General features: G+C 44.6%; 1 protein-coding gene across 1 annotated transcript in view; it reads left to right on the top strand.

Moving 5' to 3' along the window:
• The window catches only part of MYO16 (myosin XVI), a 529,091-nt gene that overhangs the window by 204,479 nt on the left and 302,396 nt on the right, over positions 1-22,216 (top strand). The window contains 2 exon segments of the mRNA XM_018056366.1: positions 6,455-6,579; positions 18,319-18,444. Of these exon segments, the coding sequence (XP_017911855.1) occupies positions 6,455-6,579; positions 18,319-18,444 (251 nt within the window).

Here is a 22,216-nt window from a genome sequence, read left to right as displayed (position 1 = left end):
CATAGACTGATACTGTTAGAAATCTCTCATATTCCAAGATGGGATTTTCATCATTTGGTGCACCGCAGTCTTCTCACTCGGCGCTGGAGCACCTGGAGTTTTCCCTCTGCGTCACCTCATTTCAAATCGGGGTGCTTATCTTGCCGTCCCGCCAGGACGTGTGTGGCAGGAGGCAGGCCGGGTCATGAGCAAGTTGATTACACGGAAAATCGCTGGTCACAAGTTCTAATTGTACTGTCACCACCGACATACGCTGTACACATGGGCACAGCAACTCACCGCGGCTCGCTGCCTGAGCTTCCTGGGCTGGAAGACGAGACGGCGGAGTTCTGATCGAGCATCTGATGCCTGTGACATCTCCGGTGCGCAGCAAAGCAGCTGGTGTTCGAGAAAAGCAAATTGATGGTAAAATGAGCTGGCAGAGAAAGAAGCGCTGCTGGGGGAGCTCGCGGTATCCAGGAAGGGTGCTCACCGTGGGCAAAATGTTGTTCTTGTTCAGTCTCTGAGTCGTGTCTGACTCTTTTCGACCCCACGGACTGAAGCACGCCAGGCTTCCCTGTCCTCCACTATCTCCCAGAGTCTGCTCAAATTCACGTCCATCGAGTCGGTGATGCCATTCAACCATCTCAGCCTCTGTCGTCCCCTTCTCCTCCTGCCTTGAATCTTTCCCAGCATCAGGGTCTTTTCCAATGAGTCGGCTCTTCACATCAGCTGGCCAGAGTATTAGGAGTTTCAGCTTCAGCATCAGTCCTTCCAATGAGTATTCAGGGTTGATCTCCTTTAGGATGGACTGGTTGGATCTTCTTGCAGTCCAAGGGACTCTCAAAAAGCTTCTCCAACACCACAATTCAAAAGCATCAATTCTTCTGGGATCAGCCTTCCTTATGATCCACCTCTCACATCTGTACATGTCTATTGGAAAACATAGAGATGTGTTTTTTCCAAGGCCCGGAAACATAAAGCAAAACTTTTTTACTTTGCTCTACATATATCCTCACCTGTAGCCCTTTCTCCTTTCTTTCAAATGCATCCTTTTAAAAGAAGGAGCTCACATTTATCTTCTGAGTTCCCTACCTTCTCCACTGAGCCCACTGACATTCAGCTCCTACCCCCACTGGCCTGGAAACGCCCTTCAGTGACTGCCGCTGCCCTTGTTCTCTGTCCAGCTGCCAATTTCCTGTTCAGTATTTCTTTACCTCCCCTCCCTGTGACATCCAGTGACCTTGCTCACTCTGCTCTGAAGTCTCCCCTCTACGAATGTCCCACCGCTTTTCTCCCTTCTCTTACTTTCCTTTGGACGCGCTGCTTATGCACCCAGAAGCCAAAATGTTGGTTGTTCCCAGGGCTTTGTATCGAGCATCTTCTCTCCACACACTGTCTCTGGCTCATCTCTCCCTTTCCTCGGGTACTTAGCGCCCGCCTGACCCCAGGGACATTGCTGAAGCTTAGACATCTTTCCAGACCTCGGATCTGCAGCTTTGTTACCTGTCCTGCGTCTTTGACTTGGATGTCAGATGAGTTGAGATAATCCGTCCGATAAGGACTTCTTGTTGCCCTTTCATACGCCCCCTGCGCTGCTTGCCTTTGCACCCAGGAGCCTGAACACCTGACCATCGCTTTTCTTCTCCTAAATCCCTCCCATTGAATTGTCACCAAATCTTACAGAGCCTTTTTCTCATCTCTCTAATATGCTCGCGTATGTCCCCAGCCAAGCTGTCGCTGCCTTGATTAACACTCTGGTCTTTCCATATGTTCTGGAACAGCCTTAGACACTAGTCTTCTTGCCTCCAGCCTTAGCCCTCCCTCCGCAGTTTTCACAGGACTTCCAGATTTGTCAGTCTGCAGATGACCTTGTATATTCCTCCCGCTTAGCAAAGTTCATTCGGAATGCTGTTCCTGCACCAGCCCCTTCGGAATCACCCATCTTGGGGGGTGACAGTGATCCCAGTTTGCCGAGGACAGTCCTGCAGTATACTTGTGGTCAGAGTTGGAGGAAAGGATTTGGGAGAGGTTTATGACACCTGTCTGGCATCCCTGGTTTCTTTTTCTCTGCTGCAACTCCTTTATTTGCCTGTTAACCCTTTTTCTTTGAAGTATTGGATCTCTTAGAAAGCTTACCAAGAAGACAAAAACTGAAATTAGATGCAATTCTTGGAGCTTAACAATTCCCACTGTATAGTCATGGGATGGGCCATATCATAGCCTAACGATAAAATTATCTTTGAAAGCAGCAGAGAGTATCCCCAGTACAGGATGGATAATAGAGAAAAGGAAAAGCTGAATTGTTGCAAAACGATATTACCTTAAGAGGGACAGTTAAGGAAAGTTACGATAAAGTTAAGATTAACCTGAGGTGTTAATGTCTTTTCCGTTCCACACAAGCATTTATTGATATGATCAAATGTAATCAGGCAATAATAATTTGTATCACGTGTAATAACTTGTGCATGTCAGGTAAATGATTAGTTTCTTATGTTCTTAATTGAATAAAAAAATTACTAAACTCCAATCAAAATAATAAATCTGAGCAGATTGTTAGATTAATACACTTCAGTTGTGTCCAACTCTTTCAACCCCATGGACTATACACTCCATGGAATTCTCCAGACCAGAATACTGGAGTGGGTAGCCATTCCCTTCTCCAGGGGATCTTCCCAACCCAGGGATTGAACCCAGGTCTCCCACATTGCAGGCAGATTCTTTACCAGCTGAGCCATAAGGAAAGCCTGCCAGAATCTTGTGTCCATGGGATTTTCCAGGCAAGAATGCTGGAGTGCGTTGCCAGAGGGTCTTCTAGATCTATGGATGGAGCCCGCGTCTCCTGCTCAGGCAGGCGGGTTCTTTACCACTGGGGAGTGAGTTGCCAGAGGGCCTTCTAGATCTATGGATGGAGCCCGCGTCTCCTGCTCAGGCAGGCGGGTTCTTTACCGCTGGGGAGTGCGTTGCCAGAGGGCCTTCTAGATCTGTGGATGGAGCCCGCGTCTCCTGCTCAGGCAGGCGGGTTCTTTACCGCTGGGGAGTGCGTTGCCAGAGGGCCTTCTAGATCTATAGATGGAGCCTGCATCTCCTGCTTTGGCAGGCAGGTTCTTTACCACTGGCGCCTGCTGGGAAGTCAATCTAAGCAGGCCGGCCATTAGTTTTTTCAAAAACTTGTTTGAAAATAAAAAAGCGAGGATTGGCCAGTTCAGTTCAGTCACTCAGTCATGTCTGACTCTTTGAGACTCCATGGACTGCAGCACGCCAGGGCCTCCCTGTCCATCACCAACTCCTGGAGCTTGCTCAAACTCATGTCCATCAAGTTGGTGATGCCATCCAACCATCTCATCCTCTGTTGTCCCCTTCTCCTCCCACCTTCAATCTTTCCCAGCATCAGGGTCTTTTCCAATGAGTCACTTCTTCACATCAGGTGGTCAAAGTATTGGAGCTTCAGCTTCAGATTGGCCAGTTACCCACCACAAAATAATAGGTTTCTTATGGGCTGTAGTCATCACGGTTGTTTTTTTCCCAGGGGTATCTTAAGAAATTTGTTTGACCAAGAAATGAGGGAATTTCCATTCTATTGTTTTACCAAAAATATATCTGTGCTTTTTTTCCCTGAACACATTACAAAAATCCAAAAGTTATGTCTTACTTGATATCATATTTGATTCAAAATCAAGTTTTAAAATACAGGGATACAATGTCATATCCTTCCAGTCATATCCTTACAGCAGCGACCAGAAACAGATTGTTTCCCATAACATGTTGTAATGTGAATAAGTCAGAAATGAGTGGCAGCTCATTTCTGTTTTAATTTGTGTCTTTCATCTGAGCCCTATTCTTTTTTTATCACTCAACGTTAATTGCATGTTTAAATAGTTCTCTAGAAGATACATACCATGTCAGTAAGCATGCAGCATTTAAAAGTTAGCAAAGCCATAGAGTGCTGTAACCATCAGGGGTTTCTGCTACTTCAACATCCAAACTGAACACTGACATCTGAGAAACAGTGTTTTCCAAGTATAAATCCCATGTCAAATTCCGAAGTCCTTGAAGGAAGAGGACAGTGACAGTGTTAGCTGGTTCTTAAGAAACCACCAGTGTGCCCATTGGGGAAATCTGTTAGTTCTTCCGAGATGACGTCTGATGACCAGGAAGCTGAGATATGGCTGCTGGTGGTTCTCCTTCCTGTTTCCACTACACTGGGTTTACCTTGAACAGAGTGTTTGAAATGAGCTGCGCTTTTCAAGTATTGCATTTGGCTTCACTTTGTTTGATGTCTCCCTGCCTCCTTATTGTAAAGGGAAACATCCCTGAATGAGTGGCAGGTGATGCTTGGACCAGAAGGCTGACTAATACTAAAACGATGGGTCCCTTTCATGGAGTGCTTCCTGGAAGCTATGTTTTCTATGCTGTGTGTGCTTTGAGTCATTCTCATGCCAACTAGTGGAATAAACTGTCAGCCCCTTTTGCAGATGCAGGAACTGAGGTAGCGGATAAGTTACCTGACCCCATCAGCACAACTAATAAGTGCAAGACACAGCACTGAAGCCCTGGACCATCTCTGCTCTGGACTTCGTCCAAGCTCAGGGAAGGACGGCTGCAGTAAGGCCGGCGTGGCACGCTCACAGGGGACATGACCGCCGATGGGCACTATGCCAGCCTCTGCCAAGCAGCCTGGTCTTACAAGTGTTACCATTAGCTTTGTTCCTCTGGGATGTGTATTTTCTCTGTGATGGAGGTTACGGAAGGCGAGGCTAAATCACTTTCCCAGAGTCCCACCCTGGGGAAGACAGCTACGGTCCAGGGGAGCCAGGAGGACCGCACTATTGTTTTTGGTCGAGCCCACTGCTGTCTTGCCATTTTTGCAGCAAGGATTCAGTCAGACGAGAGAGAGAAATTCTCAGGAGTGTAGCTGGTTCACAGCAAGCACTTGCTCAGATACAGACGTCATCTCATGTCGCCTGCGTCTGGATCAGCATCACTAATATCACTGTTTCCATTATTACTACTTTCATTTGGGATGAGGTGGATTATTTCCCCTTAGTAAACACCTCGTATGTCCAGGAACCAGGGCCAGGAACAGGAGATGCAGAAATGCAGAGATACTCGCTACCATGGAGATTATGCCACCGTGAAAGCTCAGCTTGGATACAGGCATGAATGGGCTTCCCTGGTAGCTCAGCTGGTGAAGAATCCATCTGCAATGCAGGAGACTCCCGCTAGATTCCTGGGTTGGGAAGTTCCCCTGGAGAAGGGATAGGCTACCCACTCCAGTATTCTTGGACTTCCCTGACGGCTCAGGTGGGAAAGAATCCATCTGCAATGCTAGAGACCTGGGTTTGAATGCTGGGCTGGGAAGATCCCTTGGAGGAGGGCATGGCAACACACTCCCATATTTTTTCCTAGAGAATCCCCATGGATAGAGGAGCCTGGTGGGCTACAGTCCATGGGGTCTCAAAGAGTCAGACACATCTGAGTGACTAAGCACAGCACAGAGGTGTGAACAGGTGAGCTGACCTGAATCTTTGCTGCATAAATCACCCACCTCAGTGAAGCCCAGTTCTCAGTTCTCCCCTCAGTTTATTTCTTCTTATTAACATTAGTCGTCATGAAAGGATCAATTGGAGCATCCTTTAAAAATATTTTAAAGACATTTTAGATATACAGGAAATTTGCAAAAATAGTACAGAGAGATCCCAGGTACCCTTCACCCAGCTTCTTCTCACATTCACAATGTACACAGCCCTGGGCTTCCCAGCTGGTGCAAGTGGTAAAGAACTCACCTCCCAAGGTAGGAGACATAAGAGGCACAGATTCAGTCCCTGAGTTGGGAAGATCCCCTGGAGGAGGGCATGGCAACCCACTCCAGTATTCTTGCCTAGAGAATCCCATGGACAGAGGAGCCTGGTAGGTTATGGCCCATGGAGTTGAGAAGAGTCAGACATGACTGAAGCGACTTAGCATGTGTGAATGAATGGTGCATTTATCCAAACACTGGTACAATAATGTTATCTATAACACAGCCTTTATCCAAAATTTTCCAGTTTTCCCACTAAATCCTTTTTTTATTCCATTCCTTTTAGAAGCAGCTATTTTAAAGAGAAAATCACAGGGAACAGAAAGCATGTCTTTAAACTCATTTCAATTCAGTCCAGGTACTTTACAATACTTTGGGCAGTCTCTGCTGATGATTTATACGAAAACAGAAATCCATGGAGAGATCCCCATGGCTAAGGCATTCTGTTATATTTGGGGATATAAAAGGAAAATTATTCAAGACTATCTTCTGACTGGAAGTAAGACTGCATGCCAAGAGAAACAGTTATAGCTGCTTTGAATGAGAATTCAAAGTGGAAGTGGGGCTTCAAAGAGGAACACACTGAAATATACAAGATAAGATGGAATTTTTACCCCCAGCAGCTGAGAAACAGCTCTATATTGTGTCTGAAAGGCTCTCCCCACCTCCCTCCAGGAGTGGATCTCACTTCACTGCGGCAGATGAAGCTTCAAAGACCGGTGAGCATGTTAACAGACGTCAAACACTTCCTGTCCTGTGGAGGAAACGTTAATGAGAAAAACGATGATGGCGTAACGCTGGTGAGTCACAACGCTTCACTAGGAGACACTGCTTACATTGCGAATGTGCATTGGTTTCAGAATCGTAGAATTGGGTGTCATTAACTCCTGAATAAAGTTTTTTATTTTTCTGATTATATCGGTAATACATACTTATTGCAGAAATTTTGCAAAACAGACATACAAAAAAAAGTGCAAATAACTTATACCATCACCCAACATTTATCTGTTGATATATTCTCTTTAAGCTTTATGCATGTTTTTCCTACAAATTTAGAGTAATTTTTATATTATTTTTGTCATTGTGAGACTTCTGAGCTGCAACTTACAGAAGACTGTTTTCATTTTAAGCAAAAGAACCTATGTTACTCTGATGAATGAATTTCTAAATTCAAACAAATGCCTGTCATTGCTTTTTAATGCTCTCAGGCACAGTTGCATTAAATTGAACACATAACAATTAAATGTGGACTCATTTGGATGTAAACACAATGTCTTATCATCACAGGAAGAACATTTGGTCCTATTGACCCATAAAAATTACTTGGATCAGGCATGCTGGGGTTAGAATTAATTATTATGGAGATGAATGTGTTGTCTCAAGGAAGTAAGCTATAGAAACAAAAGGGAAAAGCTCTGAAGCAAGGGGTGCACAGAAGCAGTTGCAACCAATTTTAGAAAATGATTCCATTTCTACTATGGGAAAATATGGTGTGAGGTTGAACACAGTAGATGAGGAAAGCAGTGTAACTGAATGAATATGACTTGTGTGATACCTGATGCCTTCATAGATTTATTAAATGCAGATTAAGTACTTTGAGACTCCTCAATAGAGTTATCTTCCTGGACATTGATGTTGATCTTCGGAATATAAATTTCAGAAGACTACCGAAAACAGAACTCTAAGCTGTAAGAAAACAAAGCAATTTTGGAGTTTATTGAAAAATAACACCTTCAAATGGAAAAAAATATTCCAAGTCGTTTATTGAGGAAGTATTTACTAACTGTGTCCTGTGTACAAAATCATCGTGAACAAAACCACAGAAGTCCTTCTGTCTTTGTCAGGGGCTCATATTTTGCTGGGGAAGACAAACACTATGCAGTGTAAGTGGGCTAAGTATATGGTGCATTGATAGTACTAAACGCAAATCAGAAATGACGCAAACAAGGCCACGACATGGTCGATACGCAGTTGGCCTTTTGGGGTCGGTAGACAGGTAAGATCTCACTGACGGGAAGAGCTCGGAGCGATGAGCTGCGGGGAGTCTGCCCCCTCTGCAGGCGTGAAGGCGGGGTACTGCAGGCTGAGCAGTGAGGTCCCGAGGCAGGGCCGGGTGCGCTGAGGCTAAGGAGCAGCTAGGAGGCCAGCGTGGCTGAGCAGAGAAAGCAAGAGGAGGCGGCAACCAGGACCGGACCGTCCCGGGTCTGGTGGGCTCCTGCCAGGGCCGCGGCAGTTACTCTGCGTGAAGTAGGAACGCACTGGAGAGTCCTGAGGAGAGGACGTTGCCTCAGATCCGGAAGGATCTTCACTCCACCTGCTGCGATGAGGATGTACTGTCCACGGGCAGGAGTGGAGCTGAGAGTCCCGTGAGGAGGCTCTCGTCCAGCAGGTGGTGATGCGACTCAGACCGGGACGGTAGGCACTGCAGCGGTGAGAAGTGGCTCGTGTCTAAAGTCCACGTCAAAGCAAGGCCCGCTGGGATTTCCTGATGGAAATTCGGTGAGAGAAGAGGCAAAGACTTTAGCGTGACTCTGAATATTTCTAGTTTGAGCAGCTGGAATGCTGGAGTTGACACCGAATGAGAGAAGAACGGGCTGAGGGCAAAGGAAATGGGGGTGGATTCTGGAAACGTGAAGTTAGAAGTGCCTCTTAGCCATCGTCATGGAGGTGCTGAGTTTGTGGCGGGTTATTGAGTCTGATGCATAAAGGGTTTCTTAAAGGAAATCAACCCGGAATCTTCATTGGAAGGACTGATGCTGAAGCTGAAACTCCAATACTTGGCCACCTGATGCGAAGAGCTGACTCATTGGAAAAGACCCTGATCCTGGGAAAGATGGAAGGCAGGAGGAGAGGGGATGACAGAGGATGAGATGGTTGGATGGCATCACTGACTCGATGGGCATGAGTTTGAGCAAGCCCTGGGAGATGGTGAAGGACAGGGAAGCCTGGTGGGCTGCAGGCAGTGGGGTCGCAGAGCTGGACAGGAGTCAGCAGCTAAATAATAGCAACAACTGGTGTCTGGAACTTGGGTGCTGCTCACACTGGAGAAGCAGTGTTGGGATCTCTGGCGTGTTTGTGCTATTGAGGCCTCGACGCTGGATGAGGTCACTAATCTTATATGAAGGAAAGAGGACTGGGGACTGAACCGAGGAGCAGAGCCAAGCAGGAGGTTCTGCAACGAGTGGGGAGGGAGGCAAACCAGAAGAGGGAGGCATCCTGGGAGCCCCGCAGGGAGAGCGGGAGGAGCAGGAGGGAGGAGGAATGATTAACCGTCAAATAAATACCGCTGAGAAGTCAAGTGGACAGAGAGAGACTCGCTGCCAGGCTTAGTAACCGGGAGTCCTTGGTTTTCTCATCAGGGCAGCTTTGGTGGAGCAATGGGATCAAAATCAGACTGGAGTGGGCTGTTTAATTAATAGTTCATTTCTACTGTATATCTCTGGGGGGTGGTGAAAGAAGGTACAGTCTGTTTGTAGGACATATATGAAGTTAACCTTAAAAATGCATCCCAGTACACAGTAGGTGCAGATACTTATACGGAATGCCTAGAATAGTCAAATCATAGTGTCAGGAAGTGCACTGGTGGGTGTCAGGGCCCGAGGTGGGGGTGGTGAGGGGGGATGAGGAGTCAGTGATTAACGGGGGCAGACCTTCAGTTCAGGAGAGTTCAGTTCAGGAGATGGATGATGGTTTCAGTTGCACAACAACGCAGTGTACTTAGAGCCGCAAACTATATAGTTCAATGTGGTTCAATAGGATGCTTTATATTGATATTATTTTACCACAATAGAAAATTTAAAAGTAAAGATAATCAACAGTTGCTTTAACACATGAGCTACATTAATTAAGACGTCCAACTCATAGTAAAAACCCAGCGGGCTCTCTGTTTCTTAGTTTGGCAGAAGATATTACAGCTTCATGTTGTTTTTTTGAAATCACAGCTAAAAACAGCACACATGTTCAAATGCCTGCTAAATTAAAAGGCTTACAAACTTCAGAAGGTAAGCTATGGCGAGAATCAATACACAGCAATAAATTGCTATCATTCTCAGCCATCTTCAGTTTTGACCTTCCTTGTGACTTTTCTTTTTTATTGAACAGAGAACACAAGCGTGGCGTATAATTGTTCTGTAACAGCTAAATCCGGTTTTGTTATTGATATTGTGATCATCTTTGAGCTTTGTACAGGGAAAGGAACAGAGAACAGGAGGCAGCCCTTCCCTGAGGATGCCAGCAGTTAGCAAGCGGCAGCCTCTTGGATTCTTGGGTCTGAGTCGGTTGGTCAATTATGTTAATGCTTCGAGTTGCCTTTCTGTAAAGGGTATGTGCATAGTGTGTGCTTGCCTATTGTTGCTGATAATGATAAGAAGAAAGTCTTATCCACATACAGCTTCTGTATCCTAGTTGGAATTTCAGTTGTGATTCACAGTTGGGCATTATACGCCATGCTATCACACTGCAAAACAGATTAAACTGTCAACAAAAAACTCGGTGAAGATCTGCTCCTAGTGAGATGGTTTTTACGCTGCTGCTGTTTCTTCCTTTTTAGAATCTGCTGTATAATAACCAAATGTAAGATAAATCTTTTTAAAATTTTTTATTTTATTTTTACTGGAACTAGTTGATTTACAAGGTTTTATTAGTTAAAGATGCAAAGCAAAGTGATTCAGTTGTACATGTATATATATATATTCTGGATTTTTTTCAACTATATGTTATTATGAGATACTGAGCATAATTCTCCACGCTGATGGTAGAACTTTGTTGTTGGTTATTGTTCGTTATGTTGGTTACTTTGTAAATGTGTATATATATTATATTTATATATTCTATACAAATACATATATATATAAAGTATTATATAACTTTTTGTATATGTATAATTATATACAATAAGTATATATATAATAGTTTTATAGTGATAGGCTTCTCAGGTGGCCCTAGTAGTGAAGAACCTGCCTGCAAATGCAGAAGGCATAAGAGACGCAGGTTCAGTCCCTGGGTGGGGAAGATCCCCTGGAGGAGGGCATGGCACCCCGCTCCAGTATTATTGCCTGGAGAATCATGAAGAGTCGGACGCAACTAACGGGACTTCACAGGCTTGCATATAATAGTTTATATATCATATATTTATAAATAACACTTATATGTATAGTGTATGTTTTGTGATAACCTATAAGGGAAGAGGATCTAAAAATGAATATATATAAACGACTGAATCACTTCACTGCACACCTGAAACTAACGTGACATTGTAAATCAACCATATTTCAACTTTCAAAGAAAGTTACGTGTTTTGCTTTTGTTTTGATGTCACCTGGGATTAGAGTTGCTTGCTGTCCTAGATGTCACATGGAGAAGGAAATGGCAACCTACTCCAGTATTCTTGCCTGGAGAATCCCATGGATGGAGGAGCTTGGCGGGCTACAGTCCACGGGTCGCAAAGAGTCGGACACGACTGAGCGACTTCACTTTCACTTCACTCACTTTGATGTTACCTGGGATTAGAGTTGCTTGCTGTCCTAGATGTCACTAGTAGCCCCTGCTCTGGGCACCAAGATCATTTGCCTTTTAGTCTTTCCCTGGTGAGTAGCTCAGGAGATGACTGAAAGTTGGCCTCTGTTCTAAATGGTAGAGCAGGACTTTTGCCGCATGGAAAGCAAATCTACTCATAAAGGGTTTGATCCTACGAACTTTGCGTCATTAGTATCAGGCTCTAACCACCGAGAGGACCTATTCTTCCTGCAGGCTTACTGCAAGTGAAAATCTGAAATCCACTTGCTGGTGCTTAAAGCAAAACAATTTGCCAATCACTGGGTGATGATTCAGATAATATGCAATAAATTTAGAAGCAAGTGAAAAATGAGTTCTTTAGGTGAATAAGTATGTAAATTCATATTTTTCTAAGATATCTGTGGATACATTATTGATAAAATGTTAGTGAGATGAACTTTGTACGTAACAAAGTGTGGCAAGATTAATGTGAAACTTAACTTCTGAATGTTTGTGCCTTAAGTTAGATTAAATATATTTGTTATTCTAATGTAGTTGAAAGTACATACCAAACATAAACCTATAGGTGTCACTATAGATTGAAGAGCATAATTAAGGCCCAAAAGCAATTTTTTTGCTGAATTTTATCAAAATTTATATTTGATAAACCTTTTGACTTTACTGTAATTTGGTCTTTGTAATAAAAATGGAAAGGAATTATGCTACAAAATTCTATGCTTCAAATCCTTCTTCTTAATTATTACGATTACAAAATCAACCATGCAGTTACTTAATAACCTAGTTTAAATTGAGTGTGATGATAAAGTGAAGTGTTAGTGGCTCAGTGGTGCCAGACTCTTTGCGATCCCATGGACTGCAGCCCGCCAGGCTCCTCTGTCCATGGGCTTCTCCAGACAAGGATACCAGAGTGGGTTGCCATTTCCTTCTTCAGGGGATCTTCCGGACCCAAGGATCGAACCCAGGCCTCCTGGACTGCAGGCTGATTCTTTACTGACTGAGCTATGAGGGAAAGCCCAGTGTGATGATAATTTACTCACAAATAAATCCGGTTGCCTTAGAAGCAGAATTCTTTTATAAGAAAACATTGAAAACTTCCTATCCCCTGATCTCGTCATGGTAGTTCAGTTTGCAGTAAGAAAGGAAACCAGGAGGACAGGACGCGGGGTGGGTGGACTGGAGTGCAGCTCCCCTTGCGGATGCCTCGGGAACACACCCGCGGGTGCGGAGGATCTCACCCAGCACCAGCGGAGAGCTGGCAGGCGTCCCCGGCCACCGGAGAGGAATGTACAGATCCACGCAAAACCCGGGAGGGTGAAGGAAGGAGGGAGAAGGAGGGGACTGAGCAGGACCAGATCTGCACCCGAGACAGCAGTGGGGCTGGGGGACCGAAGCAGTGGTCCCATCCCCCATCAGGGAGACTGTTCCGGACAGAGAGCTGGCATGGGAGGCTCCTGGAGAGCGCCGCAGCTCATCCGTGACCGGCTGCAGGGAATGAGGACCACGCGGACAATCCTTCCCACAGCACTCCGTACCTAGCAGGGACGCACGTCCTCTGGACTGCGCAGAGGCGGCTGGGAGCTGGGGTTTGGGGATTGGAGAGCAATCCCAGGGCAGGATCTGCTGTTGACTGCAGGGAGGTGGCCGGAGGAGTCGTGAGGGATGGGAGTACGGTGCGGAATGCCTTCGGAAGAACGCCTGGCAGACATGGAGGCCGGGCGTTTCTGCTGAGTCATGCCCGGGGTGGAGCCGTCTCTGTAGTCTTTCTCTCCCCGGTTTTTTCCAGTGGTCATGTATGGATGTGAGAGTTGGACTATAAAGAAAGCTGAGTGCAGAAGAATTGATGCTTTTGAACTGTGGTGTTGGAGAAGACTCCTGAGAGTCCCTTGGACTGCAAGGAGATCCAACCAGTCCATTCTGAAGGAGATCAGTCCTGGGTGTTCATTGGAAGAACTGATGTTGAAGCTGAAACTCCAATACTTTGGCCACCTGATGCAGAGAGCTGACTCATTGGAAAAGACCCTGATGCTGGGAAAGATTGAGGGCAGGAGTAGAAGGGTGCAACAGAGGACGAGATGGTTGGACGGCATCACTGACTCAATGGACATGGGTTTGGGTAGACTCTGGCAGTAGGTGATGGACAGGGAAGCCTGGGGTGCTGCGGTTCACAAAGAGTCGGACACGACTGGGTGACTGGACTGAACTGAACTGAGTGCTGTAGCTGCTGCATCCGAGGCCACTGATGGCCCTGCACACTTGGTGCCACAGAGTCCCCCAAATCTGAGCAGCTGAACCACCTCCACGCTTGATTCTCACTGAGGCAGAGCTGCCAGAGGTTAGCAAAATCTCCAAGAGGGCGTATCTCCTGTGCATGTTGGCTGCCAGGTACCCTGTGTCCCTGGCCCTTCCAGGGTCCCCACAATCCAAGCCGCTGTGCTCCCTCCATAGCTGGTCCTCCCTGGGACAGAGCCAGGTCCTCCAGGGCAGCCTCAGGAGCAAACCCCTGCGGAGACACACAGGCAGCTGTGGAGGTAAAACCGCAGCTGAGCCCCAGGGGCCGTGTGGCTAAGGAGGAGGATCGAAAACCTTCCCACCAGCTGTACAAGCTGCAGGCTAAATCCACATGGACAGCTAGGCAGACTGTCTGTGGAAGATCTAAAAAGCCAGTGAGATTCCCCGCAAAAGAAAACATCCCAGCTCTGGAAGCTGTAGACCTGGGAGGCAAGGATGTGCGGGAATAGGGCCAGGCAAAAGCCTAGGCTGCCCCCACAGTGGGTCTAGAGACCAGGGCAGAGTTGGAGGGCATCCGGGGGAGGTGGGGTGGACTGTGATTCACAGTCGGGGGAAGGATGCTCTGACAGCTGAGATCTAACAAAACCATGTATTATTATTGTATTTTGAATCATTGGATTTTTTTCTTTTTTCTGTGGTGGTTTTATTTTTATTATTAGTTCTGTTTAAAGCTTTTGAGAACTTTTATTTAATCACACTTTTTATTTTCCTTATATACTTCTTCATTGGGTTTTTGTGGTTCTGTGGTTTGTTTTCTTTAATTTTTGCTGTTGCTTGTTTTTCTCACTGTTCTTTGCTGTTGCAGGTTTTCTGCAATATGTGAAATATTTTCTTGAACTTCTGCTTACCTTTGCCCTCCTGCTCTTTCTCTTTTCTCCCCTTGTTCCGCCTTGTCCGTTGGTATGTCTGGTGTGCTCCACTCACCAGTCGGCCCCCTCATTCGGTCTTGCTTGGGTTTACGTTTTCGCTGGCTTTGCTTTTAATTGGCCGGCATTATTCTCAGTGTCCTCTGTTCACCAGGTAACTTTCTTGTGCTTTGTTTTCTATGAACTATTTTGCTCGACTGTGTGTATGTATTTGTTCCTTTTTTTGGGTCTGATGTTACATTTGCCAGTTGTCTGGGGTTCGTCCTTTGTTTCTTGCTTTGCTTTTTGTTTCTGTGTATTTCTTTTAATCCCCTTTTAATGCCACATCAAACGTCTTGCGGGATCTCAGTTCCCCGGCCAGAGATTGGGCCTGAGCCTCTGGAGTGGGAGCAGTGAGTCCAGAACTCTAGCCTGGACTGGTGAACTCCTGATCCCAGGGAGCATTGATTAGTGAGAGCTCCCATGAAGGCCTCCTGCTGGACCCAAGACCCGCCATTACCCAACTGCCGGCGGCACCCAGTGCAGGACACCTCACCCAAACACCAAGCAAGAAAAAATCCACAGACTCAGTCATCAGCAGACAGGCTTCCCACAGGCACCCCACCACATACCACCTCACACAGCCCTGCCCGCCAGAGGAAAACACTCACCCCCTCCCACCAGGGCACAGGTGCAAGGCCTTCCCAACACGAAGGCTACAGAAACCTTTGGGCCAGCCTCAACCACCAAGGGCAGAAGCCAAAAGGGAGAAGAAGGATGGCCCTAAAACCTGGGGAAAGGAGACCTCAAACCCAGCAAGTTAGAAAAAAGTGAAAAGACAGAGAAATATTGCACAAATGAAGAAACAAGGCTAAAGACTCACAAGACCCAATAAATGCAAACTAGCTGGAAAAGAATTCTGTGTAATGGTAGTGAAGGTGATACAAAATCTGAGAAATGGGCAGGGAAAAATGCAAGAATTATTTAACACATATAATGATGACCTAGAAGAAATATAAGAATAAACAGTGACAAACAACACAATTACTGAATTTAAAGAAACTATGGAACAAATCAATAGAGTAAGTGAGGCGGAAAACAGATAAACGAGCTGGAAGACAGAATGGTGGAAATAACTGCTAACAAACGGAATAAAGAGAAAGAGTGAAGATAGTTTAGGATACTCTCAGAGACCTCTGGAATAATATTAATCATACCGACATTCAAATTATAGGGTTCCCAGAAGAAGAAGAGAAAGAGAAAGCGTCCGAGAGATTTTTGACGGGATTGTAGTTGAAAACTTCCCTAACGTGGGAAAGGAAATAATAAAGTCCAAGAAGTGCGGAGAGTCCCGTACAAGATAAAGCACCAGCATGTTGAGACACATACTAATCGAACTGACAAAGGGTAAACACAAAGGAAAAGTATTAAAAGCAGCAAGTGGCATATGAGGGACACCCCATACGATCAACAGCTGATCTTTCAGCAGAAACTCTGCAGGCCAGAAGGGAGTGGCAGGATATATTTAAAGTACTGAAAGGGAAAAAACCTACAACCAAGGCTACTCTACTTGGCAAGGATCTCATTCAAAATTGATGGAGAAATAAAAGTTTTACAGACAAGCAAAAGTTCAGAGACGTTAACACCTCCAAACCAGCTTCACAACAAATATTAAAGGGACTTCTATAGGCAGGAAGCACAACGAAAGGAAAAGACCTACAAAAACAAACCCAGAGCAATTAAGAAAATCCAACAGGAACATAGACACTAGCAATTACTTTACATGTAAATGGATTAAACACTCCAGCTAAAAGACACAGACTGGCTGAATGCATGTAAAAACAAGACTCCTGTCTATGCTGTCTACAAGAGACCCACTTCAGACATAGAGACACATACAGGCTGAAATTGAGAGGATGGAAAAAGATACTCCATGCAAGTGGAAATCTAAACTGGAGTAGCAATTCTCATATCAAACAAAACAGACCTTAAAAAGTATTACAAGAGATAAGGAAAGACACTGCATAATGAGCAAGGGGATCAATCCAAGGGAAATACATAACAATTTAAAATATTTATGCACCCAACATAAGATCACCTCAATACATAAGGCAAATGCCAACAGACATAAAGGGAAATTGTTAGTAATGCTGGAGAGGGTGTGAAGAAAGGGAATTCTCTTGCACTGTTGGTTGTAATGTAAACTAATACAGCCACTGTGGAGAACAGTATGGGGATATCTTAAAACAAACAAACAAACTAGGGATAAAGCTACCATATGACCAACAATCCCACTATTGGGCATGTTCTCTGAGGAAACCATAATTGAAAAAGACAACATGTATCTCAGTGTTCATTGCAGGACTGTTTACAACAACTAGGATGTGGAAGCAACCTAGATGTCCATCGGTAAATGAATGGATAAAGAAGCTGTGGTACTTATATATATATATAATGGAATATTACTCACCATTTTTAGGAACACACTTGAGTCAGTTCTGATGAGGTGGATGAACCTAGAGCCTATTATACACAGTGAAGTAAGTCAGAAAGAGAAAAATAACACATGTTATATAACTATAACTATATCTATATATATATATATATGTAATCTCAAAAGATGTTACTGATGAACCCATTTGCAGGTCAGCAATGGAGAGGCTTTATTCTTTTGGGCTTCAAAATCACTGCAGATGGTGAATGCAACCGTGAGATTAAAAGACACTTGCTCCTTGGTAGAAAAGCTATGACCAACCTAGACAGCATATTAAAAAGCAGACATTACTTCGCCAACAAACGTCCATCTAGTCAAACTTATGGTTTTTCTACTAGTCATGTATGGATGTGAGAGTCGGACTATAAAGAAAGCTGAGTGCCAAAAAGTTGATGCTTCTGAACTGTCATGTTGGAGAAGACTCTTGAGAGTCCCTTGGACTGCAAGGAGATCCAACCAATCCATCCTAAAGGAAATCAGTCCTGAATATTCATTGGAAGGACTGAAGCTGAAGCTCCAATACTTTGGCCACCTGATGTGAAGAGCTGACTCATTGGAAAAGCCCCTGATGCTGGGAAAGATTGAGGGGAGGAGGAGAAGGGGATGACAGAAGATGAGATGGTTGGATGGCATCACTGACTCAATGGACATGAGTTTGAGCAAGCTCCAGGGGTTGGTGATGGACAAGGAAGCCTGGCGTGCTGCAGTCCATGGGGTCATACAAAGCTGGACATGACTGAGTGGCTGAACTGAACTGAGCTGGAGATGCAGACACAGAGAACAGGCTTGTGATCACAGTGTGGGAAGGAGAGGGCAGGACAGATGGCGGGAGCAGCGTGGAATCACATACGTTACCACGTGTAAAATAAGTAGCCAGTGGGAATTTGCTGTATTTCTCAGGAAGTTCAAACCAGTGCTCTGACACACCAGAGGGGAGATTTGGGGTGGGAAGTGGGAGGGGGGTCCCAGAGGGAGGGAACGTATATGTACCTATTGCTAATTCATGCTGATGTATGGCAGAAACCAACACAACACTCTAAAGTGATTATCCTTCAATTAAAAATAAATTTAAAAAAAAAGGGATAGTGTACCTAAAAAGCTTATTTTGTACTTGAAAATATTCGGATTATAGTAGTCGAACGGAGCACTGGAGAGGGAAACAATTACATGAAAAAATGCATGTTGTCAGACTCAGTAAATAATATTTAGCCTATAAGCTTTTTTTCCCCAAAGAATAATGATGTCCACTTGTACAAAATTATGTATAACTTCTTTTTTAAAGGTCTTTGTATTTTAGCTCTGATACTTCATTAAATGCATCTCTTCAAACCACCAAATGCAGTGCCCGGCTGTCCCTGCTCTTTCACGGTAAATGACGGAGTGTGTTTCTGTCGCAGCTGCACATGGCCTGCGCCAGTGGCTACAAGGAAGTCGTGTCCCTCCTCCTGGAGCACGGCGGGGACCTCAATGCCGCAGACGATCAGGACTGGACCCCGCTTCACCTGGCAGCAAAGTATGGCCAGGTAAAAGCTGCCCTGAAGTCATTATTGAAGCTATCGTATGACCATTGCATCATTTCCTATTTAAGTTTTTTCAAATGTGGACTGACATGATGTACCTTGACTTTTAATGGGGTTGTTTTACTGAGAAGATATGCTTCTGGTTGAAAGAAAAATTTTTCTTTCCAAAGGAGCTTTCATAACCTGCATTCCTCAACACTCTGCATAACGTACCCAGACTCATTGGAGAAATAGTCAAAACCAGAAACAGTCTTTATAGAATGGTCTTAATACTGTTTTTTTTTAACATTATATAGTCCTTTTCAGTGTACAGGTTTCCTGAGTCTGTAATAATTGTGTTTGTTTTATGCAGTTAGTAGATTTAAAGCAAAATAACATTTTATATTTTATTTTCCTTAATAAATTGTATTTCATTGTGACAGATGGAGGATGATAGCAGAGTTCTTTCTCTGAACTGACTCTCAGTTGATTGATTCTCAGTTGATTATCTATAGCTAAATATCTTAGGGACTTCCCTGGTGGCTCGGACGGTTAAGCGTCTGTCTATAATGCGGGAGACCCGGGTTCGATCCCTGGGTCAGGAAGATCCCCTGGAGAAGGAAATGGCAATCCACTCCAGTACTATTGCCTGGAAAATCCCATGGACATAGGAGACTGGTAGGCTATAGTCCATGTGGTCGCAAAGAGTCGGACACGACTGAGCGACTTCACCTCACCTCAATATGTCTTGAGTTACTACTGCACAAACTAACTTCTCACTAGGTTATGACTTACCATGAAGAAGAAATTCAATTTTATTTAATTGATGTGAGTGAATGTAATTCAGCAGTATTCATAATAATTTGCTAATGTTAAAGTTGATTTTTTAAAAGATATACAATATGTTGTGTTAGGGAAAGTCTTAGTATTAATAGTATAAAATATAACTTAGGTTACATGTATATGAAGATTTGAGCTAAACTTCTTGATGTCCAAGCATTAGTTTGGTGCAAACTATGTCACTCACTGAATTCATAGTAAGTTAAATCGCCTAGATACTAGCCAATGTGTAGAATATGTATCATACAAGTTGAATCATCTGGTTGTTGCAAACAGTGAAATTATTTGCATCTCAGGCATGTTAGGAAAAGTATATTACTTGAGGATATGCCTCTTCCAAACTAATAGGAACACTGTTTGCTTTGACAACATTCCTGTAGAAAAAGATTCATTCATTCAATAAACATTTTTATCATGCTGTTAGTAACACTAGGTCTGTGCTTCTAGCAAGCATGTGTGTGTAAGTGAATGGCTGTGTTGAGGAGCTGAGGCTGGAGGTAGCTAAAAGCATTGGCTTCAGAGTTCCAGCTTTCCAGTTCTCTCAAGATCATAGGAGTCCTGGGGCATCAAAAGTACACCATCAATCTAACAGTAGTCCACCTGAGCACAGCAGCATCCCAGGATGTGCGAGCGGAGAAGTTCTGTAGAAAACAGAGAAGAGGACTTATAAGCTGGTACTGTTTCCTTGGACGCAACTTACTGGCTTGTGCTGAAGAGGTGATGGTCAGTGAATTATCAAAATGTGCCTAAGGTAGTCGGAGATCGCTTCCAGAAGGAACTAAATCGGAAAGTGATGAAATGTCACAGAGCGCTGCGCAAACTTGAATGCATCATTTGACCCAGCTTTTCACTTTGGCTGACAGGACTTTCAGATTCTGGGTCAGGCCTCATTTCAGAGGAACTGGTTGGTTCCCTTAACCACTTTCATAAGATTATCAACTCTGGAGGAACAGGACTAGGTTTAACAAAAAAGAAGTTTTTAAAAGACCTGTCACTATTGCTAGATCTGTTACTAGACATTTAAATGGTTTTATCAGAACCCAGCGCATGTTTTTTGTTTTATTTGCCTTCAGGTCAAATGAAATATTCGGTAGGAGTTGATGTATTCTGTTTGCTGTGGTATTTTTCAGTTCTGTGATTTCCATTTGGTTCTTTCTTAGAACTCCTGTGTCTTTGAAGAGGTGTTCTGTTTTATAATTCAAGAGAATTTGTAATTGCTTGTTGAAGCATTCTTATGATGCTTGCATTAAAATCATCATCAAATAATTTCAGCATCTTCATCTTCATATATGGTGTCAACTGGTTGTCTTTTATCAATCAAGATGTGCTCTCCTGATTTTTATTTCACTGGGATGAGTGGCTTTTAGTTGTTTCTTGGACATTTTGACTGTTTTGTTAGGAGAATCTTTGTCCTATGGAAATCTTCTATTTTAGCAAACAGCAGCTCTGTTCAGCTTTAGCATCCAGGTTCTGGGTCTACTTGAGTGGGATGTGGGTCCAGTGATGGTTTAATTTTCAGATCCTTCGAGGTATTATTTTGGTGTGCTTGGTTTACCTGGGTCCCTGGGGTTCTTGCGGGTTTCTTTTCGGTGCCCCAGGAGGGATGGAAGGTGTTTCCTTGGGCCAAGCCGCCCATGTCTCTGGGTAGGGTAGGAGAATCTCTATGGAGATAGCAAACTTCCAGGGCTGGGGGCTTTTGATTGGGCCCCCCCCCGGCTCGCAAGCACCCCTTCCTTAGCCACCCTTGTCTCTCATGGAGGTGGGGGGGTCAGTCTCATTGGATACAGAGTGCCTCCCCTGGCACTTACTGTTCGCAGGGTCGTGGTGCCAGCTCCACCTGACATTGTCAGGGAGACATGGTCTGAGAGATGTGGGAAGCGTGCCCCTGCCCTCCAGTTCCGTTGCTGGGTTGGGCTGGAAGCACCGGGCCCAGAGGTGCCCTTCTCTGCTGCGTATGAGGACACAGACCGCCCTGCCTCCCTGCGGTTCCTCCCCTCCACGGGTGCTGAGCCAGTCCATCTTCCTTCTTCCACTCGTCAGAGTTCTTCAGGGATTGCTTGCTTTTTCCCGGGTTTATTGTCATTAGTGGGGAGGACCAGTAAGAAATCAGTCTGAGCTGGTCTGTTTTAAAACAACCGCTTCTGTTTTTTTTTTTTTAAAAAAAAAAAAAAAAAGCTTATTTCTGGAGAAGGAAATGGCACCCCACTCCAGTGTTCTTGCCTGGAGAATCCCAGGGACAGGGGAGCCTGGTGGGCTGCCGTCTATGGGGTCACACAGAGTCGGACACGCCTGAAGCGACTCAGCAGCAGCAGCAGCAGCAGCAGAGCTTAGTGTAAGACACAGAAGCCCAATACAAGTGCTGCTTCGTTCACAAAACTTCCTGGAACTGTTGTCATACAAAAGTCAAGAGACAGAAGAATCATGGATGAATCAGGCAGGGAGCGTCAGAGGACATCAGAATTCCACCCCCTTATCTGTCACAGTCCACAACCTTCCTGATCTATGATCCAAAACTTTTCTAGATTTATGCTTTTAGCCTAGAGAAACACAGTCATGAACTTATGTGGGAAATATGATTCAACATTTGCATGTAGTTCACAAAAGGAAGAGTAATTAAGATGAATGTTATTGTTACTGCATTTCCCTTGTACTTGCTACATTTCCAACACCCACCATTTATTCATGATTAATGGTAAAGGAATTAAGTTCTTGGCTCACACACTGTTGAAGCCTGACTCAGAGCATTTTGAGCATGACTTAGCTAGCGTGCGGAATGAGTGCAATTTGCAATAGTTTGAACATTCTTCAGTGCTGCCTTTCCTTGGGATTGGAATGAAAACGAACCTTTCCCAATCTTGTGGCCACTGCCAAGTTTTCCAAATTTGCTGGCATATTGCGTGCAGCACTTTAACAGCATCATCCTTTAGCATTAGAAATAGCTCAGCCGGAATTCCAT

This window comes from Capra hircus, chromosome 12 (genome assembly GCF_001704415.2).
Source record: "Capra hircus breed San Clemente chromosome 12, ASM170441v1, whole genome shotgun sequence".
Classification (NCBI taxonomy): Eukaryota; Metazoa; Chordata; class Mammalia; order Artiodactyla; family Bovidae; genus Capra; species Capra hircus.
This window is presented reverse-complemented; position numbering and strand designations above follow the sequence as displayed.